Source organism: Pezoporus occidentalis, unplaced genomic scaffold, assembly GCF_034315485.1.
Source record: "Pezoporus occidentalis ecotype Australia unplaced genomic scaffold, CSIRO_AGI_Poc_V1 ctg197, whole genome shotgun sequence".
Classification (NCBI taxonomy): Eukaryota; Metazoa; Chordata; class Aves; order Psittaciformes; family Psittacidae; genus Pezoporus; species Pezoporus occidentalis.
Genome location: NW_026913822.1, coordinates 47434 through 71413, shown reverse-complemented (window position 1 = coordinate 71413; position 23980 = coordinate 47434). Strand labels below are relative to the sequence as shown.

The window sequence follows — 23980 nt, the reverse complement described above, 5'->3', positions numbered from 1 at the left end:
CATTCAGAACACAGGAATATGCTGCAGTGTGCCAAAATGGATTCAGCACTAAAAACAGCCGAAACAGGTAATATGCTTAAAATTCATAGAATCACAGAATGGTTTGGGCTGGAAGGACCTTAAAGAGCACCTAGTTTCAACCTCAGTACCTTAGGCAGGGACACCTTCCACAAGACCATATTCCTCCAAGCCCTGTCCAACCTGGCCTTTAATGCTGCCAGGGACGTGCCATTAGTTACTTACAAATTAGTTATTTACATTCAGCTCCAGCATAGGATTAAGTCAGTAACGGGTTCCTAAGTATCCTAAGAGTTTTTCTTGGGCGTTACATACAGCAGCACTGTGGCTAGGCTGTCACCTACCTTTAGGTGTGGTCCACAATGCTCTCCTCCCTTCACACACTTATGGCAGACCCTCCTTCTCACTATGGCTGTAAAAGTGAGAAAGAATAAAAACATTTAAGGACACAGCAAAGAGGCTTCATGCTCTGGAAGTCTGAAATGATTATGTATTATTCTGATGTATACAGTTAAATATTTTGCCTCAAACAAATTTTAGAAACACCAACGTCCCACACAACATCCTTGTCTCTAAATTGGAGAGACATCAATTTGATGGATGGACCACCTGGTGGATAAGGAATTGGCTGAATGGCTGCATGCAGAGAGCTGAGGTCAATGGCTCAATGTCCAACTGGAGATGGGTAACAAGTGGTGCCCCTCAGGGGTCAGTGTTGGAAACAATTCCGTTCAACATCTCTACTGGCGACATGGACAGTGGGATTGAGTGTGCCCTCAGCAAGTCTGCCAATAACATCAAGCTGCGTGGTTTGGTTGATATGACAGAGGGAAGAGACATCCAGAGGGACCTTGACATGCTTGTGAGGTGGCCAACGCCAACCTCATGAAGTTCAACAAGGCCAAGTGAAAGGTCTTACACCTGAGTCTGGGAAATCCCAGGCACAGCTACAGGCTGGGTGGAGAACTGATGCAGAGCAGCCTGTGGAGAAGGACCTGGAGGTGCTGGCTGAGGAGAAGCTTAACATGACCCAGCTTCAGTGGGAGATTGAGCCCAGAAACCCTCCATGTGCTGGGCTGCATCAAAAGGAGCATCACCAGCAGGTAAAAGGAGGTGATCCTGCCCCTCTACTCTGTTCTCATGAGACTTCACTTGGAGTACTATGTGAGGTTCTGGTTTCCTCAACATAACAAGGACATGGAGCTGTTGGAGAAAGTCCATAAGGGGGCTACAAGGATGATCAGGGGACTGGAGCACCTCCCGTGTGAAGACAGGCTGAGAAAGTTGGGGCTGTTCAGCCTGGAGAAGAGAAGGCCGCATGGAGACCTCATAGCGGCCTTCCAGTATCTGAAGGGGGCCTATAAGGATGCTGGGGAGGGACTCTTCATTAAGGACTGTAGTGATAGGACAAGGGGTAATGGGTTTAAACTAAAACAGGGGAAGTTCAGGTTAGATATCAAGCAGAAGTTCTTACCCGTAAGGTGATGAGGTGCTGGCACCGGCTGCCCAGAGAAGCTGTGGCTGCCCCTTCCCTGGCAGTGTTCAAGGACAGGTTGGAGCAACCTGGTCTATCAGGGTGTCCTTGCCCACGGCAAGGGGTTAGAACTATAAGATCTTAAGCTCCTTTTCAGCCGAAACCATTCTTTGATTCTAGAGTCAACACTGCCTAAATGGGAGGAGGCTGAGAAACAACACCAACGGTGCAGGCACTGAGAGAAACAGGAACAGGAACAAGCTGAAACACAAAAAGGCCTTTTCACATCTAAAAGGCAAGAGATAAAGAACAGGTGAAGGGCCTAGAAATAAATTAGTAGTGAAAGGACACAGGAAGAGAGTGGATTTCAATGATTCCCCCAAGAGTCTAAAAAAAAAAAAAAAAAAAAAAAAAATTAAACTTACACTGCCCAGGAGCTCCTACAGATAAATCTGCTTCCTAAGAGGGCAAAGGCGCCTCAACCACCACAGACATCCCCTCCGCCGGCATTTCCGAGCCCAAGTTCCGTTTCACCTAGAGAGAAAGTAGGCCCCACGTCAGCGAACACCCGCTCGGCTCCCCAGCTCGTACCTACAGCGGAGGCCCGCGGGGAGAAGTGACACAGCGCAGGCAGACCCACCGAGCACGGCCGGCTGTCCCGCCACAGACCGGGCCGCAGCAAGCCAAAGCGAGCCGAGCCGCGACGGGACGGGTCACAACCACTGCCCCGGCGCATACGCCCTGGCGTCAGGGCAGAGACTTGCCCCGCTTAGCCGCCATTTTGCTTCGTGCATTGTGGGAAATGTAGTTTTTGCCGCCGCTCGGAGTCGTACCCTGATGTGGTGAGCGCGGCTGCTGAGGCGGCTGATCCTCTGGTGGGGCCGGATCGGTCTTCGGGACTGCCGCATCCCTCTGTCCGGGAGAGGGAGGTCACGGAGCCGGGCCGATGTCGGGCGCCTTGCCGCTGGGGCGGGCCGGGCTGGTGTTGCTCCTTATGGCCGCGGCGCCCTGGGCCGGGGCGAGGCCGCCGCCCGGCGCCCCCGTGGGCCAGCCCCGGCCCAGCGTGGTGCTGGTGGTTTGCGACTCCTTGGTGAGGCTCCTGGGCGCGGTAGTGGCCGGGGCCGCGGTGAGGGAGGGCAGGAGGGTGGCAGAGCGGCAGCGGTGCTTCGGCGGCGTTTCGCAGATGCCGGCGGGAGAGGGACCTTCGCGGATATCTAATAGCAGAGAGGACTTTTCCGTGCCTGTTCCTTCTACAGCCATAGGCTACAGGCCGGGTTTTATTCTCCACCACCTCTACGGGGTGGAAGGCTTGCTTGGAGTAATGAGGGCAGGCTTCCCGTGTCGCTCAGACAGTCGGTAACTCTTGTATTGTAAACCAAACTCGGCTTTCTTAATGGGAGTGTGCTGCACGTATTCAACGGACGCATTACAGTAGTCAGAGACCTCTGCTTGTGTGGTACGGGGTGTCAGCTGTGGTACCTCCAGCTTGTCGCCGCAATTCGCGGTAGAGGGAGGCATGTCAGCCGGGCTGTAGAGCAGGGCAGCAGTTAATGGGGCAGAGATGGTGTGTAAAAGAAATTAATGCTTTTCTCTCGGCTTAGAAAGCAAAATGGAAAGTAAGGTCACTACAGCCTGTTATTTTTGCCATTGTAAATCCTAAGAACTTTAGGGATGGGATGGAGAATGTCTGTAATCACAGAGCAAATGACTGAGTTAAGCTGTTGGGCATCATACTTGCACTGTTTGGTATAACAAATATTACAATAAGCTGCTTGGATGTATATCTACAGCTAAAAGGATAAAGGAACTAGTATATATGTTTTTATGGATTTCTAGTGGCTTTATTAAATGATTTACTGATACAGCTGTTTTAACCTCTAGACAGGTAGGAAAGATCTTTAATTCACAAATACCAGGTATGTTTCCTTGCTTACAACTGAAGACAGGCCTCCCATGTTACTGAGACAGTTGGTAACTCTTGTATTCTAAACTCAGCTGCCTTGCCACTTTTCCAGTCCAGAGTGTAAAGTAAGTTCACAGAGATGTGTGGATAAACCTTTAAAAGAAGGAAAAAGATGAAGGATCAGTTCTGATTTCACAGAAATACATGCCAATGCACACATCTGCATCAGGATTCAGACTGGCTTCTCGTCACCTTTCACCATAGCTATCCCTGTTGAATACATCATGGTGGGACTCTACTACCATAAGAACTGGACATCAGAATGTGTATAGCAGTAGAAAGGAAATAATTTTACAATGAAAAAGGCCTCATCTCCTTTATGTAACACTTTTCTTTATCCATTAAATTAGTCTAATTATAGCTTCTCAACATTTTATTTTCCATACCTGAGTAGAATTGGCAACATTTGAGTAATGCAAGTTAAGGTAATAAAACTATGAATTAATGTAGCCAGTAGTTTGAGTTCATACTGTTTATATACTGTTTTTCTATGCAGGATGGACGCTTGACGTTTTATCCTGGAAATCAGACTGTGGATTTGCCTTTCATAAATTTTATGAAAAGATATGGCACTATCTTTCTCAATGCCTATACCAATTCTCCAATTTGTTGTCCTTCCCGTGCAGGTAGGACCAAGCATGTGTCAATTTAAATACATGGTAATAATGGGAAATTTTAAAGGATTTAATTTAGGGAATTTGTTTTGTTTATCAGTAAGACCCAATTTTATTTTAGTTTGTGGCTGAATTTATAGAGGGTACTCATGTTTTATATGTATCTCTTTTCTGTTTCTCATTATTTGTTTGTTTGTTTCTTCTTTTCCAAGCTATGTGTGAGCTCACAAATCTTTTTGCAAATTCCACTGCAGCTTTACTATTTGAAAAAAATATTTCTGGATTTGAAGAAAAATGATCAGTCTGTCTGCTGCAGTGCTAAAGCTACATTCAGAACTGCTCTCCCCAATGCAAAATTAATAATTCTCTTTCCTGTCTCAGGAAATAGTATTACATAATAACAGATGAATAGTACTGCCTTCCAATGGCATTTATTCCAAGCAGTGTGCTGAATGCATTATGTATTCTTCAGTAGCTTTAATTGAATATTTGAGTATACTTGCTGCAGTAGTTGCCCTGTGTTCAATTTCCCTCTTGCAGAATTTGCTGGGAAGTTAGAAGGAAGCAAAGTTTACATCTTAAAATGCTTCTAGACCTTTCAGTTGTTGCAAAGACCCTTTGGGAGCTGTAAGTGAAATTTAAAGGAAGGAAAGGAAGATCCCCCTTTCTCTCAAGCATACACTGGAACAAGCATCCCATCCTGATTGCAGCAGGCACAGGCTGTCAGATTAATTTTTTAGTACTTTATTTACTGATAACCTTTTACTGGTACCCTTTTCTGTTTTCAGGGCTTCATCTTAAGTGAGAGTACATGAGCGTGCCATCAGTCGTGTTTTCTCAATTTTTGCATCTTTCAGATAATCTCTGTTGCTGAGAATAGTAACTATATTTTTCTAAGAAGCTTTGTGAAAATAGCAGCTACTGCTCCCAGTGAAGAAGATACTGCATGATGAATTCAACAGTTCATCATTTCTGTTTATCATTATAGGTGGTCCACCAACATCATCATGACCACTTGTCAGTCATCACAAGTGTAGCTCTGAACTAGCAGGACATTTCTTGTTTAGCCAGTGGCTTGGAGACGTCCAAGGAGCTGAGGGTACATCTGTTGGGGAGGTGTCAGGGATCACATTAGAAGAGATGGTGAGAAGGAGGATTTTAGGGTGGGGGAGGTAGGAGTATTGCCATGGTACGGAGGTAGGGCTGCCACACAGGATATTTCCATTGCGAATAGAACAGCTTAGTTCCGGTTTAGGACTCCTTTTGACTCTTAGAATTGGGAAGAGTGAATGATTCTCAACAATCTGCAAAGAAACACGGGAATTCACTAATAAATACAATACTTACAGTTCCTTTGCAAGTCTTCCCTTGGTTTCTTTTCTTCTTGGCCTCTTTAATAATCTGTTTTTTTTTCTAGAGCTGATAGTGAAGTTAATTACCTAAAGAGGATAAAACTGAGGGCATATATTATTTGTAAAAATAATATTCACTAATTCCCTCCAAAGACTTCAAATTCATGTTCAAATTTAACTGAAGTAAGGGCAGATAATACTCTGTAAATGTAAATAGATGACTGTTTCATCAGGATCTGTACTACCATGGCATTTCCTGTCTGCAATTAATAGGAATATTTCCTGATCTATGGGAAACCTTGATTTAATGATTGCATAGCACCTGGATGGGACCTTCTGTAATTCTGGGGATTATTTTAGTAAATGTTGTTATTTGTATTGATGATGAAAGTAAGATTTGGAAGTGTAATACTTTGTACATGTGGACTTTTTGCCACAAAAATACTGATTGATCGCTTCTCAAGTAACTTGCATTTAAATAGGAAGTACCACCTCATCGAAAACCATAACCCAATTTTTTATTCTCCCCAGCGATGTGGAGTGGTCTTTTCACGCATTTAACAGAGTCTTGGAATAACTTCAAAGGTCTAGATCCAGGTTATGTAACATGGATGGATCTCATGGAGAAGCATGGCTACCACACACAGAAGTATGGGAAATTGGACTATACTTCTGGACATCATTCAGTAAGGTAATCAGATAGATTCTCCTCCTGCAAAACAGGCAGGACTGAATTAATCATGTAATTGTGTGGCAAGTGGTTTCTATCTCTGAAATGGTAGTAGCTTTCATGTGAAAGAAATTTAGCAACTTTGTGCACAACCAAGTGTATCCCATGCAGATGCCCTATGGCTTTTACCTGTAGATGGAAGGTGTGTATCAAGGCTGTGGTTTTGCCCAATATGAATGAAGGTTATTTTTGATCATTGGCGTTGCTCTGTAAGTGAAGTTCAAAAGCGGTGTCTTGAGACTTCCAGGTTGTATTATACCAGCAATGTAGGAAAACATATTTGATAAAGCTTGGGTATCAAATCCACCATCACAAAACATGACGTGTTTTTTTGTCTTTTTTTTTTCTTTGAAGGTCATACCTTTTCAAAGACTTACGCTGTTGCACTGGGTTGGCCCTGGCTGGATGCCTAGTGCCCACCAAAGCCACTCTGTCACTGCCCTCCTCAGCTGGACAGAGGAGAGAAAATAGAACGAAAGGGTTGTAGGCTGAGATAATGACAGGGAGAGATCACCTCCCAGTTACTGTTGCAAGCAAAACAGACTTGACTAAGGGAAATCAATTTAATTTATTGCCAGTTAGCAGTCAGAGTAGGATAATGAGAAATAAAACCAAATCTTGAATCACCTTCTTGTTACCCCTTCCTACAATCTGGCTCAACTTCGTACTGATTTTCTTTACCTCCTCACCCCCATCAGTGCAGGGGGATGGGGAATGGGGGTTGTGGTCAGTTCATCGCATGCTGTCTCTGCCACTCCTTCCTTCTCAGGGGAAGACTCCTCACACTCCTCCCCTGCTCCAGCATGAGGTCCTTCCCATGGGAGACAGCCCTCCACCAACTTCTCTAATGTGGGTCCTTCCAATGCGCTGCAGTTCTTCATGAGCTGTTCCAACTCCCCAACCCTTGTTTATGGCAGCCATGGTGTCATTCATTCTGGCAAAGAATTAAGGACATCTGCAGCTTAGATTTCTCAGCATTTTAGAGAGGCAATATTATCATGATACTAGAAAATCTGTTAAAAAAATAGTCATTAAAGTGTTCTTTTTCTCCTTCTTGCTTTCTTTGCACCATTCTACTCCATTGTTCCCTTTTCTTGATAGCATTTATACAAGAATGCCATTGTACAAGATCAGTCACTCTTACGGACTTTTGTTGTAAGTGGTAGTGTTTAAAAATGTTATAATAGTGTTATCCAAAACCGGAATGATGCTTCTAAAGGCAGCCTCTCCAGGCAAGTTGTTTCCCATAGGACTTTTTCAAATAACAAAAACCTAATGCCCTCTTTGCCAGGTGAAGTAATGTGAATCCATACCAGAAAGGGTAGCAGGGTCAACAAGGTGGAGATGCTATTTCTAAATATTATTTTGTAGATGTGAGAAGAACCATTCTGAGAAGAAGTTATAATAAATAAGAAGATTCAGAAGCAGAAAAAAATTGCTAAAGCTTTGAGTATAAAATAGATGTGTAATAGATATTGATCAATTGAATAACAATTCTCTTTATTGTAGAAATTACAAATAGATTGCAGTATAAGGAAAGTTATTCAGGAATTCTTAACTCTTTTGACTTGAAGGAAGCGGTGAAGAACATATTTTTCCACTGAGTGTGTATCATATGTATGTATTTTCAGTAACCGTGTGGAAGCTTGGACTAGGGATGTTGACTTCCTGCTCCGCCAAGAAGGGAGACCTATGGTAAACCTGACTGGTGATAAGAAGCATGTGAGAGTGATGGAAGCAGATTGGCAGAATACTGATAAAGCAGTTAATTGGATAAAGAATGAAGCCATTAACCTTACTCAACCATTTATTCTTTACTTGGGGCTGAATTTACCACACCCGTATCCATCACCCTATGCAGGAGAAAATTTTGGATCCTCTACATTTGTAACATCTCCCTATTGGCTTGAAAAGGTATGTGAAGATGAAATTTGAATATAAGTTTATTTATAAATGTACTTGTTATGAACAATATTTTATTCCTCACATGACTTTCCAAGTCAGACCCAGTTTAGATATGTCAGTGCAGAGTAAGAAAATTGTTGGTCTAGATGTTAGATTTCTGCTTTAAGGTTGAGCAATTAGAAGTGAAGAATTTCTTTCTGTTGTAGGAAAGGCTTTGTTAGCAGTTGTTACTGAATCAATAAAGAAGTTTGGAGTTCTGTGGCTAAAAACACATTAAACAGAAAATGAAATTACTGCTATACATGGCTGTATTTTTTTTTTTTCAGTAATGGTCTGAAAACAAACAAACAAAAAACCCAAACAACCAAAACCCCCCAACCAACTAAACCAACCAACCAACCACAAAAAAAAAAACACATCACACCCCTGCAAAAACAAAAACAAAAACAAAACACACACCAAAAAAAAAACAACAAAAACCCACCCCTAGTTCATGTAACTTGTGGCCTTTTCTGCTGGGAAACTGCAAACTTATCCTGGTGCAATAAGAATACAAAGTCTTAGAAAAAAGGATGTACAGGGTTCTTCTGGAAATGGTGGGAAGCTTTTTGGTAGAGGAAAAGCCTGGGGGAAAAAGAACACCTCATTTGCAAAAATCAAGATCTGGCTTGGATATTAAAGAAGACTTGCTAGGTGCTAATTGCTAGGTTGGACATCTTGGGAAGTGGGGTTAGCTTTTTTAAAGTTGCAAGCAGAGTTATAACAGCTCTCACAAATTTTTGTCATCCAGTTAGAGTAAATAAACTCCATAGCTTGTTGAGGTCTCTTCCGCCACTACATACACATACTCAGTTATGTGAACCACGTATTACCATTTATTGACCTTTGGATGGTTCTTACGGAATGTAGCTTCCATGTTTTGCCTATGGAAGAAGCAGTCTTTGAAAATGACAGAGATCAATCTGATGAAGAATTTTGCATAGATGAAGAACTTGAATTAAATTACGTGTTTACTGAGTAGCTAATACAGAACAGAATATCAACATGGTATGTTTATGAAACCCTGTGTTGCTAAGCAGATGGTCCCCTATATTTTGCACTAGCCAGTACTTTTTCAGGGCATATGGCTTTTTTCCTAGCTATGAATTACGTCAGACAAACAAAGGGTTCATGACTTTGTGAATCCCTAAAACTACGGTGTAGTCCTGTAGAACCCTTTTCCTGTAGAACCTTTTTCAGTCTTCTGATGAATGGTGGATGGAGTGGGACATTTTTGGGTCCTGTTATGTCTTAAGTGACTAATAGACACCATTTGAGGAGTCTAAAATGTGACTTTCTGTAGCCAAGGACCTTCAGCAATAGGAAGATGTCTGAAGCAATTGCCTGGTATGATTTTGTTTTTGCAGCCTGTTTTCTAAAGGCTCTAAGAAAACTTAGGTTTTGGTATGTCTGACTGTATTGCAAAGCTGGGGTTTATCCCTATGGGCACTTCACCTCCTGCTGCCTTACCAATTGTTTAGGTGCTGGTCTCTTCTCTCGAGTAACAAGTGATAGGATGAGAGGAAATGGCCTCAAGCTGCACCAGGGGAGGTTTAGACTGGGTATGAGGAACATTTTCTTCATAAAAAAGAGAAGAAATTGTCAAGCATTGGAACAGGCTGCCCGGGGAAGTGGTGGAGTCACCATCCCTGGAAGCATTTAAAAGACGTGTAGATGTGGCTCTGAGGGACATGGTTTAGTGGTGGACTTGGCAGTGCTGGGTTAACAGCTGGATTTGATAAGCTTAAAGGTCTTTTCTAACCTACATGATTCTATGACTTAATACGTCTGCTAGATACTTAATAGAGAATATTGACTGTTGTGGGGGGTAGAACTTTGTGGGTACTGGAACACATGTCCATAACAGCACTGGTGGTCAAAACTATAGCTTGTGCTCCAGAGACATGCTGTCCTAGTAGCTCCCCAGACAGCTCTTAGTTACCCATCCACACCTTGGGGCAAAACCAAATTGGGTTCAGCAGAGATTGATGCTTATTAAATTGCTACACCAATAAACAGGGATGCAGTGCATCTAGGGACGCCTTTAGTCTGATCGCTTTTGTGCTTCATGGAGCTGCTTGGAAAGTAAGCACCTCAGTTAATTTATCAGGAACCATGCGGCCTGTGTTTGGGGACAGCCTGGGAGTGGAGCTGTGGCTGCAGCCCCAGAAGGTGCTGCACAGGCATTAGAGTTGATGTGCCATAATCTAGGCGTCAGCTCTGTTAAGAAGATTTCCAGATGTAAATTAAGGCAACATGTCTGGTTTATTAATTTAAAAACTTAAGTTTTCTATACAAAGACTACATCTCTGCTTCATGGTAACTTGTGCTTTAAGTCTACAGTATGGAAGTAATTAACTGTTAAATGCAGCACTTACTTAAAGGAATATGTACAGTATGACTGCCTAGGCTAAACACGTATGTCAAATGCTGAGGCTCTAAAGCTGGTATGGCAGCACACCGTATCTGTGAGCATGGCAGTTTGAATATTCAAATCCATCATTGTAACCGATTGGCTCCTACATTTTGGTTTCAAACTGATCTTAGAATTCTTTATAACTGAATGGATTGACAACTGTAGAAACAAATAGAAAAGTGTCAGAAAATTTGACTAGTAATAGTGAATTCTTTTTATCAAGATGTCAAGACTTGTCATCCACTTTTCTAGAGACCTTACCAGACTATGTAAATTTCCATGTTGTTCTGTGGATTCACAAAACACTTGATCTTTTTGATACATACGAGTTGTAATTATCCTATAGTTAATGAAACTACGCCAATACTTTTGTACTTACTCTGGAGTACAGTTCCAGAAGACTGTTCTGCAGTATCTCTCTTAAAAAAAGACATCAGCTAATAGAACACATATTTATGGCTCCTAGCCTTAGTTTCTAGCTGATTTTTACAGCACTCTCTTAAAAATACTTCATATCTGTGGAAGCAGAGGGGAAGTAGGGGAAAGCTGGCAGCACCATGTAATGGGTAAGAAGCTAATGTTTCCTGGACAAGAAGTTGAGAACTGTGAATTTGTGCTAAAAAGTTTTAAGTTAAATCTGTTTTTAAAAAAAATTAATTAGTTGCTAAAGTAGTGTGAATTTCCTTTTATTTTTAGGTGACTTATGAAGCTATTAAAATACCCAAGTGGTCTTCTCTTTCAGAGATGCATCCAGTAGACTATTACTCATCTTACACTAAGAATTGCACAGGCGAGTTTACAAAGCAAGAAGTGAGAAATATTAGAGCATTTTATTATGCTATGTGTGCAGAGACAGATGCCATGCTTGGTAGGTAATGTTTCATTCTACAGTGAGTTTTCTTGTTCTGATTTTCGTAATTTAATGCCCATAGAGCTGGTCTTCTAGAAAAAAAAAAAAAAAAGGAACCGAAACAAAACACAGTTCAGATCTTCCAGTAAGCCACATGGATGCTTCTTAATCAGTCTATATGATAAATAACTGGATAGTTTTTAAGGCTATTCCAAGGTGAATTCAGAGCACTGTGAAAAGTAATCACGCCCACCAGTCAGAGACCCTGTAAAAGCCCAGTAACTGTAGCAAAACAGTTACCAGTGTACAAGAGGAACTAAGTACTCATTGATTAAGTGCTAATTGAATCAGTGCAAGCAACTGGGAATGGGGACAGACTAGCAGAGCAGAGCTGAAAGGAAAGGTACATTTTATGGCACAAGCGATTTCCTTGGAGATTGATTTCAATATAGCTGGATGACAGCTATTACACATAGTAAACTTACGATGTTTCCCTTAGCAGCATACTATTGAAAGTTAAGGAGAAGAAAAACAAAAAAAACTAATTAGGCATTCAGAATTCTTTTTAGTTTGCAGTAACATCTACATACATAAAGATTATAATGCAAATTGGTCTTTATTTACTGTTACAGCTGAACCCAGGACAAGTATTTTATTTCAAAATTTGAAAAGTGACCATGAAAGAACAAGAATTCCTTTATATTGTAATATAAAATTAATGAATAAATAAGCTGATCTTTTTAGCAATGTTAGAATGATCAAGGCACTGAATTACTCTTCCACATTTTAAAGAAATTAAAAATAAAAAAAGAGACATCAATTGGAGCCTGACGGCACTTCTGGAATGAAGGTATTGCAAAGTAACAGCACTGGGGTTTAATTTGGTAACATATTTTAAGCTTCTAATTAGTCTGCTTATGCAAGAATCATCTTTAATGTTAAAGATGTGTAAGCGATTACTGACTTCATTGACCCTGTCTTCATTGCACAAATGTGCAAGGAACTCCTGAGGGGATGTAGATACAGGAAGGAGAAACTTCCATTTACGCTGTGTAAAGTGGATGCTCTCAAGAGTCCTTCACCCTAACTGCAGTGTCAGAGCTTCTGCTGACCTATTCTACTGCTGTTGAAATGATTAGCATTAGTTATCCGAGAAATTAACCAAAAGTGACATAGCAAAAATGCAGCTTGTCCTGTGGTGCAGGACATTTGACATTTTATGGTTGTTGTTGAGTGCCCTCAACTCAACAACTCAACAGAGCCCTGCAACTCACTGGCAACTGTTGTTCTGGAATGAATGCATTGGGCTCTGCCTTCCATGGCAGAGAGGAGATTCCAACCCTCTGTCTAGGATTCCTCAGGGTTTGCATGCCTCTTTGCAGGTACAGAAGTTGGAAAGAATATTTTGAACATAGCCTTTCAGTATCTTTTTCTTGTTGCAGGTGAGGTTATTTCAGCTCTGAGAGATGCTAGGCTTCTTAAAAAAACAATTGTTATATTCACTGCAGATCATGGAGAACTTGCTATGGAACACCGGCAGTTCTATAAAATGAGCATGTATGAAGGAAGTTCACATGTTCCCCTTTTAGTTATGGGGCCAGGCATAAAAAAACAGCAGCAAATACCAAATGTGGTATCTCTTGTGGATATATATCCTACTATGCTTGGTAAGTTAAGTAATTTAAAATTATTTTTTTTCCCCCAGTTGTATTATAGTCAGGCTTTCATCTCCACTTTGTGAGACAATGTAGTAACACAGTGGGATATAAAAGTTTATTGGCGGAGGATACGTATGGACTTAAATGCAAAAAATTGATGTAAAATTTAAAGGAGCTCAGGATGCTCCTTATTCATGTTACTGTCATCAACACAATTATAGTGAATTATATAGGAGTATCTTAAAACAAAGGAAAACTGATAAAAAAGTCAGATGCAGTTTAGATATGAATAATTTTTTATAGCCTTCATGCCTAACAGTGTAAATGCATCCAGAGATGAGATTAAACCTGAAAGGGTGGAGGTTCATTAGAAATGTCTTTTACAAAGGGGCACGTGGAAGAAATGTTATAGCAACTTTGTATAGGAAATGTACTATTGATCATGTCAAGCATAATACAGTATGATGATGGATATCATTCTTACCTTCTTAGATGTGGCAATATTCATTGTAGGGCATAGAATCAAATAAAAAAGACTGATAGTAAATTGCTTACATGCAGATGGCAGTTATTTTTTAGAGTGAATTTTTTGAGCAGTTACCTGTGGTAAATCATGCAAGAGATGAATCTCACTGAAACTAAACATTAGGTGAAATCACCATTTGATTCTTTATCTGGGACTTTTTAGGCTACCAATGAGAAAAATGGTCTTTTCCAGGCATTCTGCAAAGCTTGCTCTTCAAGAAGTGTCACTGTATACTGCAGTTCCCTGAGAAAGTGTGGGATAGTAGATAAAACTATACTTCAATTAGTGAAAGACAGTGAAAAATCCTTTTCTATATTGTCTTAATTTGATTTCCTAAGAACAGAAGAAAGAATCTTTATCTGCATGTCTCTTCTCAAAATTTCTGGTCTATTTATCCAGATGAAAATAGACTATAATCTGAGTAGGTTTCTCTTCCAAATTCTGATATCAAGTCTTTTATATGTATAAAAAGTAATCTACATTGGATATGGTACTTATGTAAGTATCATATGTAAAAAGTTAAAAATCTTCTTTTTTTCTTTGTGCTTTTCCTCAAATAACATAACTGGTCAGGTGGTTTAAGTTCCTTCTTTCCTCCCTTCCTCCCTTGTTGCATAGAACTTATATGCACTGCATATCACCACTTGGCATAGGAGATGAAATACTACCATAGTGCTCTTTGACATGGAAACTGATGACTTTTTAATGACTATCTGTCATGCTCCATTTAGGACACACTAGTTTAGGTTTAGTTTAGGTAACATGCTTGGGATTCTCAACTGTTTTTCAGGATGTCTCTGAGAGATCTGTGCAGCCTCTTAATATTGACCTAGTCTTTGGGAGTCAGAGACACTTGTGATGTGAGTTGATACTCAGGAGCTTCAAGTTACAGCATCTTCTAGGGGCCATCCAGCAGGCCATAGAGTCATTCATTGTTTTCCATACACGCACAGTATGGATTCCACCTCTGACACCATCTTCATCTCCAGCTGTACCAGTGAAGCAAATGACCCTGTTCCTCGGTTTCCCCACCAGTTGCAGGTGATAACCGTAATGGCCACCATTTGTAAAGTGTTCTGTTACTCACTGATGAAGAATATTAGGTAAGAGAGTAGCACCGTTATTAGCACAGAAATGAAGGGTTAGACTATTTTGGATGTGTAGCTTTTGGGGTCATTTCATGCTATGACAGTCTCTTTCACCTGCCTGACTTGGTTAGAGCAGAAGCGAAGGGAAGGGTATAAAACCATGGTTAAAAAATAAAAAAGCACTGTGCTTCAATGGAGGCTATTCCAATTTTTTTTTTAACATACGTCTATTAAAGATGGACTTAGACACAGCAGATACAGATACTGCTTTTGATCAAAATGCTGACCTTGGAAACCTCCTTAAGGTTTTTCTTTTAAATTATTATTTGTGTATTTGGAGGTTCCTGTGTTCTACTAGAATAATTAGGAACGCATGTTTTAGTACTGAAATAGAATTTTTTTAGACACATGTAGTATTATGTTAGGCTTTTTCAGTCACAGTAACTGCAGTAGCATTTTGACTTTGTTTATCTTTGCTTAGATATAGCAAGAATTCCTGTCCCACAGAACCTCAGTGGATATTCTCTTATACCACTGCTACATGGGATGGCTGAGAATGGAGTGTCACCCAGAGGGCATCGGCCCTCATGGGTATTGAGTGAGTTCCATGGATGCAATGTAAATTCTTCCGTGTACATGCTTCGAACTGGCAAATGGAAATATATCACGTTCTCAGATGGCTGTTCAGTACTTCCACAGCTGTTTGGTATGTTGCCACTTTTATGTCCTGACCAACTCATTAATTTACTTAAATGCGAACTGACTCATAACTGACGTGTTTGTTCCAGATCTTACTGCTGATCCAGATGAGCTGACAAACATTGCTGTAGAATTCCCAGCAATGGTACATTCCTTGGACAAAATACTCCACTCTATAGTAAACTACCCGAAGGTTTCTTCTTCTGTTCAGGAGTATAACAAAAGACAGTTTATCAGCTGGAAACAAAGTTTAGGTCAGAATTACTCAAATGTTATTGCCAACCTTAGGTGGCATCAAGACTGGTTAAAGGAACCAGAAAAATATGAGAATGCAATTGACAAATGGCTTCATCAAAGTAAGTAAATAAAAGCAATCTAGATTTAATATGACTGAGAATATGAAAGCATTATTCATTTGTAATGTTATGCTATATTTGAAGTGTTAACAATTATTGTCGTATATAAGCGATTGAAAGCAACAACACCTGAACAACTACCACTATGTTTTAAAAAGCCAAGAGCATTTTATACAACAAGCTAGCACAACATATCTAGATTTTTACATGTTATAATTCTGTAACACTTTATATATATGGGAAGGATAATACATAAGTACTGATTGTGTGTATGTAATATTTAGCTGGTAGCAAATATGCAGAATATTAAGCATTAGAACTCAACAGCAGTTTCCATTTCTAAGGACAGACTGAGGCAAGGATTATAAAATTCAGTGCAGTGGCATACCAGTTACAGTGAAATGTGCTGGAGCCAACTTTCCATCAGGATGGATTTTAAGTCCACAGTGAAGACACATTCATCCACCTAAGAGAAGCTATGGCGGTTAAAATAGAATCAAAAAGTTAACAAGTAGTATTGGTCTGAATATATATATACAGTTTATTCAAGTACTTACTGTGTCACCATTCCTGTTTTGTACATGGTTGACTCCATGTTTTCAAGATCTGCCTTCTGTTCTCTTGCTTTTGGATCTGGTACTTACCACTCCTTGCTGTCTAATAATGTGCATGGGCTATTAATTGAATAAGTGTACAGGTGAAGAGGCATCTGGTCTCGAGTCACTGTCAGAAGTTTAAAACAAACAAACAAACAAACCAGAAAACAACCCTCTGACCAAATCCGTGAGTAGAGGAGTTCTCTGAAGAGTCAGTGTGTGATTTGCATAGCTTTAGATGAAAATTGCTTGAATAAATCTCCATTACACAGTTAGGTTCTTCAGGGAAATGTTTTAATGTGCATCAGTGGGTGAAGAACTGGAACCTGAAATGTACACAGAAGAGATGCAATTGAAACTTTCTGGAAGAGTTAACATAAAAAGACCAGTTCACGTTTTTCCAGGGATGGGACAAAAAAATTGAAGTTTTGGAAGAAGGGTAAGATTTAGCTAGTAACTGTTCTGCTTAAGGAAAACATAATTGTAGCAGCAGTTAGGTTTGCTTATTCTTGATCACAGTTATTGACGCTGTTGTAATAAATCAGATGACATTATTCTTCATACCTAAATGCTTTCTGAAATCTGTAATTAAATACTCAGCAGTAAGCTACCAAAAATAAACATGAAAAATGTATGTATTTTCTGATACAGAGTACTCCATATGCATTTTGCAAACAACACTCTAGAACTGGGTACATATTTATGAATGTTTTAGCTATTTTATGTTTCTTTGTTCATAGAACATTAAGGCTAACCTTATACTACTTACTGCTATGATAGCTTTTTTTTTTTTTTTTGGTAGGCACGGAACAAATTAATAATTAAAAAAAATGCAAGCACTGGAGCACATCATAATTCTTGCTGAGTTCAGATAGTAATGAAATTATTTAAGAAAAAAACACAGCAGTGTAATGTAAACTGTCTGCATAAGTAAAGAAAATAAATACATCCATATGAAAGCTTGTTCAGGTGGGAAGAGGATGGATAAATGGATAACTTTCTAGAGGTCTGGACAGAATGCAGTACATCATATAGAATATATTAAAATAAAATTATAATGAACTGGATGTGGTATATGTGTGTGCTTTTTTAATAGCTGAATGTTTAAAGAAATTGCTGGAAAATGCTTAAAGAAATTGCTAGGGAAAATTGTATTTTGTCAGTGCTGTGGACAGTGTCTTTTTTTAAATATACAAGCTTTTAAGATTAACTTCTTTGTAAGCGTTAGGCTTACAAAAGTGCAGTTTGCGAAATGGAAAAACAACTTGGGGAAACAAACTTCTTACCATAATTCCTTGAAATAACTTCTTGTATCTAAGGGTTTCCAGAGGAGCCCAGTGCATGGGGGCGGGTTTGCAGATAATGCAGAAAACCCTAGGAATGTGCCAGCTCACAAAGCAGAGCTACAGCATCAAGAGGCAGAGATGCTCCATTGCAAGGTGATTCTGTGGTATCAGAGCCAACCAGTTGTGATCTGATCTGAAGCCAGTATGTCTACTCTGGTGCTTCTTTTCGTATCCGGTAGTCTTAAAATGCTTATTTAAATAGAAGACCCTGACTTGTTTGCTAAAAGTAAACCTTTGACTTTTCCAAGTTACTATTTGCATGTGAACCTTCGTTCTTAAAAGCTAGAGAGAAGGCAAAAGCCCCCTAGTGCCTTCCGGCCTCTGTTTGCAATAAATAGTCTACCTGTGTTGGAATAGAACTGAGCTAATTTAAATAATAAAATAGATACATTTAACAATGCAGTCATAATCAATTACTCTGATTTAGTTATGTGAATGCATCTGCATTACTGTAACACAAATGAGACTTGCAGCATGCAAGGTTGGCTAACTAACAGGAAGAAACTTGTTTTCAAATGTGCTAAGGGAATTATGTAGTATTAACATTGAAGAGCAATTTTTGAATGAAAGGGAGAAGGGGACAGGCTAGGATGCCAGCAGGTTCAAACCAGGTATTTAGGAGGTGTAGACAGGTCAACACAGCCTCTTAGGATTTACCTGAGACTAACAAAGGCATTGGCGTGATCAGCCTCTGCACCTCTCTTTCAAGTGCTTACAGAGGCAGGAGAGGTAGCACTGTCCTGCTGAACAAAAATGGGATTATTTTTCTAAATACAGGGTCCAGATGATCACTGGAGCGGTAAGAGACCGCCACTGTAAATTTGCCAACAAATCACAGGAAAATAATCGTGCTGCCTGTGTCAGGACAGCTAGCTTAGGAAGAAAAAAAAAAATCAGTGGGAAAATCCAGACATTAAATGCACCTAGGCAGTGACCCGTCTGATCTTTCTTTAAGCAAGCTATGGAAATAGAAGGTAGGTAAAAGAAAGCTAGGTGAAATTACTGTAAGTTAGGTTCACAACTGGCTAAAATCAAACTCAGTAGTATGTACCAAAAATTAAAAAGGGGAGGGCTGATCAAATAAGGTCTGTGCCGTTTGGTACTTTTTAGAAAGTAATTTGAATTCAGGAGTAGATACTTCTATTAAACATGAGAAAATACACCCTAGGAGAGCTAGCAGCACTTCTGTGGACACACTGAAATTACAAGTAGTCTTGATTAGCTGGAAAAAGTTATCTGAAATCATTCAATCAGGTACAATTCAGCATGGATTGGTTGAAGGTCAAAATAGAAAGGAAAGGGAATAATATTAAAATGGTGAACAACAAACTGTCTAGGCTGCAGTTTTGCAGGGTCAATACCATTCCATCAGGTATTGGTGAGGTCCCCCCTAGGTCCAATTACAGCATTTAACAGAGCTCCAATCTGCAGGCACAGAGTTCTCACTGTACCTGCTCTGGTTTGTCAGTCATTTTCATACATGTGAACTACCATCAACATCCTGAGGGCATGACATGCATATGCTGCCAGCTGTAAACTCTACACATCATTCATGCCCAGTCCTAGCACTCCCAGTAGAGCTCTTCTGTTGCAGAAGATTGTAGGTTTGGCTTAATTTGCAGTGTCAACATGACAAAAAATATTCAGCTGGTAAAGTAGGTGTAATGGAAATCTCATTAATAAAACTATACCTAAATGAGGATATGGCCTCAGAACAGTGTTGCTGCTCTGCCTTAAAAGATGCTTCACATGAACAATTACAGTGTTTTAGATTACTTTTGCCACAAGCAGGGGTGTTTCATACCTGTACATCCAATCCAGCAGGCCGGTTACAGCCCTTCGCTCTGTACAGCTAATTAGTTAATTAATGCAAGAATTACACCTGCCCACCTGAAATGGAATGGTGCATAGTGGATTTAAACAGAAGCAATAAGGTGCCATTGTGGTAGCTGCTTGGTAGCTTGGGATTCTGGCACGGGACCCAGAGCGTTATGCGGGCACCATGTCTTGTTTGAATGAACAGTTTTAACACCATCATTAACCTGGAAGAAAGAGGATCCAGCGAAAATAGTTATTATTTCACCTCAGAGTATGATAGAGAGTTGACTTTCCAAGGGACTGTGACAAAATTGGCAGACTGATTGCCATTTTAACATGCTTTTGATAGGGATGGTCATAAGCTCAGCTATCTCCTGATGCACTCTTAATGTGGCTGTGCTGTTCAAAGAAAGGAAGGAGAAAACAGAACTTTGCTCATCTGGTTCCAGCTGTGGAGGCAGTGTTGTCTGGATGGCACCAAGCCAGGGGCTGAGGTGGAAGAAAAGATGGTAATGGGTGAAAAACCATCTTGGAGGTCTGCTGCCCTTCGCTAGATCATATCCCAGACTCGGAGGACTCTCCAGGCAAGAGACTTCTGCCTCTGCTGGGTTTTTCAGTGCCTCCTGGGCTGCTATGTGTTGAAATCTCTTATGTTCTGTTCATACTTTGCAGGTGCATGTCCACTTTATGGGTGAGAAAAAGGGGCAACAGTAGGCTTGCAGTAACTGGGCCTAGTTAGAGGTCTTTCGTGATGAGGAGTCCATAACTGTGCTCCTTTTCTAAGGGAAGAAAGTCTTTTGCTACCATGTGTTTTAACAGACTCAGCAGCACATTAACAAGTGTACATTGCCTCAAAGACTTCTGGAGGACTTCTGATGTGCCAAGGCGGATCTTGATCTGTAGTTGGTTATAGATAAGCGTGCAAGTCTTGACAGTAATATGAAGCCATTAGCTACTGATTGCCTACTGATTGGGCCATGCAGGGTCCACACTGTGCTGACAGTCTGAGCCAGGTTTCAAACTGGGGTGCCTGGATAATTCATGTATACAAAATCCAGTCTGACTGTAGAGATGTCATCAATAAGTGAGCTGCAGGTTTGGTGCCAAGTGTTATTTTAATACTGTTTTGTACATACATATATATGTGTGTACGTTGATGTATGTAGATATACATGTGTGTCTGTATTTCTATATGTGTGTATATTTAGATACGCAATTTTTAGAGGTGTCTTCATAAGAGTGTTTCTAACCACAGGCATCTGCATTTTAAGATTTTAGCCAATTTGGAAAATTTATAGGCAGAGTCAGCAAACAGGTGATAGTGAAAAGACTGGGGATCTCTTACTATGTATTTCTTACTATTTCTTACTTCTTGTGGTTAGCTTGCTGCACTCTATGCTTATTTTTTTAAGAAAATAAGCATGAATGCCTTACTGGATTGTCCCATGAGTCTGACAGTGTTTTGCTTTCTAGGTAAGACTTGATGGAAGTTCCTGTAAGCTGGAAAGCAGAGGGTCAGTCCTGATTGCACGCAAATCAGATAACAACTGGCCTTGAAAATGTCACACTCATATCTGTCTTCCCAGTATAACGGTTCATTAATAAACATGCAGCTGCTGAATACGAATAAGCACATAATGTATTGCGTGGCTGTGAGCAGGATTTTGGTTTGGCACATCCCTCTTGGAGGAGGTGGTGGTGGTGTGGGCTGACAGCAAGAACGGTAGCAAGAAGAACCTAGAGTTTTCTTCTGTTATCAGGCCAGCCCCAGCATGTCCCTGCTCCTTATCAGTTCTGGCAGAGCTGGGCCCTGCCACGATGAGCCTCCATACATTGTGCCTCTGCTGCTATAGGGGTCAACCCTGCTGCCTTCTGTTCACACATAAAGAAGGGCTGCGACACATGCTGTTGCACGTGAAGAGAGGCAATGCTGGACCTCATTATTCTGAGCCTCCATTTCTTGGTCTGCTTTCTCATCTCCATTGCCATCTGGCGTGGACCTAAGGTATGGTGGCTCTGCACTCCTCTGCAGTGGGATCCCCACACCCGTGGTTTCCCTTCAGTCTCTATATACAAAGACCTTTTTTAACCTGATTTTCTGAGGAAGTTAGGGTTGTATAGCTGTACTGGGAATTCAGAGGGAACTAGAACACAGTAGGTATTGTAAGCAAATTTAATAGGAAGGCAGGTTTTGTGATAAAACTGCTTATGTTCTCTACTGGGAGAGGCTATTAGACATTTGAAATATGTAAGAGGAGCAAGGGAAAAGCAGATACATTTGCTAAAGAGACACATCTGCTGAAGAGGCCAGGTTGAATAGAACTCCCAAATAAACTCTTTTTTTCCCTTTTGCAGATGGAATATTTTATCAACTTGCATCAGTTTCGTATTTCTAGACATAGTATTATTCAAAGAGTATTGTATCTACATGTAAATGCTACCCATTGCATAGCCAAACTACGCAGTACAGCAAATTACATTTGCTGTCCTTATTTTTGTTTCATGTAGGTTTTGAAGGGAGGTAGCGAATAAAGTGCAGGGTAAAGGAATAGTGATTGAGAATTTATCTTGACTCATCCTCAGGTGTCAGGTTTGCAGCAGCTGATTTTCCTAGTACAAGTTCCATTAGTGAACACTTTGGCCAAGCATTGTCACCAAACTCCTGTGCTTTGCTTTGTGTGCATGTTTGCTAGTCTTTTGTAAAACTTCTGCTCCTTTCATCTCACATGTTAAATGCTTTGGGGTTTTCTCTGGGACTGAGACATGCATTCTACATGTAGAAATTCAAACATGAACTGTTTTAGAAGTGGCTTTTTTAATTTTTTGTGTTTCAAGGATGTGAGTTTGCACAGCTCAAGCACAGGAACAGTTGAAGTGGAGCCAGAGGGTCTTATATTAATTGGCAAAGAAGATGACATAAAGAAGTCTCGAAGAGTAACAGCCAGAGTCAATGGCAGAGAAGTTCTTGTTTTCTACCATGAAGGGAAATTTTATGCTATGGACTCTCGCTGCTACCGTAAGATATTTGCACATATGATCAAAATGTTGCAACAATTAACATAAAACCTGCTGCATAAATTAATAATGTTTTCTACCATGTTTCAGATGAAGGAGGCCCTTTATGCCTTGGAGAAATAGAGGTACGCAAGCAAAATAAAAATAATGTGTTGTAGTATAGAGTCATGTAAAAACTCTATTGCATTGTATTTTAGTACTCTTTCTGAGTATATCATCAAAAGAAATAGGTAAGCGATCAACCATACAGCCAAATCAGGAAACACATCTTTTGTCCTAGAGATTCTTCCAGGAGAAGAATAGGAAGCCAGTGACTTGCTATTTTTTCTTCTTGTTCTTGCAGGATATCAATGGTCAAGCATGTATTGTTTGTCCTTGGCATAAGTATAAAATTACTTTGGAAACAGGAGAAGGATTATATGAAGGAATAAACCCTTTGGAGCCATCACCAACACCGCAATGGCAATCAAAAGGAGTCAAACAAAGGATTTATAAGGTCACAATAGACAATGGAAACGTTTATGTGAGTCCTCCAGATTTCTCTGTAAGCTTTGACTCTGATTATTTTGCTGAAAAGTACAAACATGGTGGTGAATTAGCTATTAAAAAAATAAGCAACTCATGAGCAGCAAAGTAATCAGAGCCAGAAATCAAAATCCTGGTGAATGCTCTAACGAAGCACCATTGTTGTGAAATAAAAGTGTACTGTGGCTGTGAAGATTGTCTCCAGATTAAATTCTAGTGTTAATGCTAGTGTTATGTTAAAGCATTGAAATGTGTAAAATTGAGTATGATAAGATGCTCTGCATTGTCAGAAATGTGACTGATCTTGTGCCAATGATTTTTTTTTCACTTGTATTTCAAAAAGACTAATTGACAGCAGAGTGCTTTGTAATAGTTGATATTTTAGAAATCCTATTATGCTAGAATTGTTTTAATTTTTAGAAGTGAATGTAGTATAATACTGCTTATAAGACACATCACATAGTTTAAGTAAATTGTCGTGTAAGGGTTATAGTTATATACTTAACAGTTTATACTACTAATGCCTTCAGTATAAATGACATGAAAATTTATAACCTTTTAGATACACAAGAAATTTCAGGATGTTTATTAAGTGCTACAAAGAGAAGTACAAAGCTTAAGCATATTTTAGTGAGCTTTTTAATGTCTCTTTCTATATTACTACTGTGAATCCGTAGAAGTATCTATATTCTTTTGCCTCATTGAACTCCTTTTGACAGTTCATCAAATAATGTGACAAGCATTTGTCATGTGTAGCTTGTTCTTCTTGATTCTGTCGGATAAAGAAGAAGCTCATGGAGATAAAAAACCTGATACATAATGTAGTGGCTCTTGCTTGTTTTGTTGTTGGGGTTTTTCTTTGTTTGTTTATGGCGAGCACATTTTTATACATAAGTTTGAAAAAGTGTGCTTTCTGTTTAGAGCCAGAAGTTAGGTTTCTCTGTGTGTTCACTGAATAATATCAGACTGGCCCCAAAAGCTCCTCCAAGAAG

General features: G+C 40.0%; 3 protein-coding genes across 11 annotated transcripts in view; 2 read left to right on the top strand and 1 right to left on the bottom strand.

Annotated features, from left to right (window-relative positions):
* The window catches only part of SKIC3 (SKI3 subunit of superkiller complex), a 51959-nt gene extending 49788 nt beyond the window's left edge, over nucleotides 1–2171 (bottom strand). For all 4 annotated transcript variants that reach the window (XM_062617482.1, XM_062617481.1, XM_062617484.1 and 1 more), the window contains exons 1-2: nucleotides 1918–2171; nucleotides 363–430 (exon numbers count right to left, since the gene is read on the bottom strand). The gene's annotated coding sequence lies outside the window, so the exon portion shown is untranslated. The remainder of the gene's footprint in view (nucleotides 1–362; nucleotides 431–1917) is intronic.
* Nucleotides 2172–2222: 51 nt separating this feature from the next.
* Nucleotides 2223–21049, top strand: ARSK (arylsulfatase family member K). Of its 5 annotated transcripts, none has more exons than XM_062617473.1 (9): nucleotides 2223–2582; nucleotides 3952–4081; nucleotides 5953–6112; nucleotides 7783–8065; nucleotides 11208–11379; nucleotides 12804–13028; nucleotides 15115–15339; nucleotides 15422–15688; nucleotides 17604–19791. In XM_062617473.1, the coding sequence occupies exons 1-9, from the start codon at nucleotides 2439–2441 to the stop codon at nucleotides 17645–17647; spliced, it is 1650 nt and encodes a 549-aa protein (XP_062473457.1). In that variant the 5' UTR covers nucleotides 2223–2438; the 3' UTR covers nucleotides 17648–19791. The 5 variants fall into 5 exon arrangements, with proteins under 5 accessions (XP_062473457.1, XP_062473460.1, XP_062473458.1 ...); XM_062617476.1 differs by having other exon boundaries at nucleotides 2256–2582; nucleotides 12870–13028; XM_062617474.1 differs by lacking the exon at nucleotides 17604–19791 and adding an exon at nucleotides 19798–19841 and having other exon boundaries at nucleotides 2257–2582.
* On the top strand, nucleotides 20425–23808 carry RFESD (Rieske Fe-S domain containing). Of its 2 annotated transcripts, none has more exons than XM_062617480.1 (4): nucleotides 20425–20543; nucleotides 22284–22464; nucleotides 22554–22588; nucleotides 22807–23808. In XM_062617480.1, exons 1-4 carry the CDS (start codon nucleotides 20490–20492, stop codon nucleotides 23086–23088), a joined length of 552 nt encoding a protein of 183 aa, XP_062473464.1. In that variant the 5' UTR covers nucleotides 20425–20489; the 3' UTR covers nucleotides 23089–23808. The 2 variants fall into 2 exon arrangements, with proteins under 2 accessions (XP_062473464.1, XP_062473463.1); XM_062617479.1 differs by lacking the exon at nucleotides 20425–20543 and adding an exon at nucleotides 21325–21453.
* The last annotated feature ends 172 nt before the right edge of the window (nucleotides 23809–23980 follow it).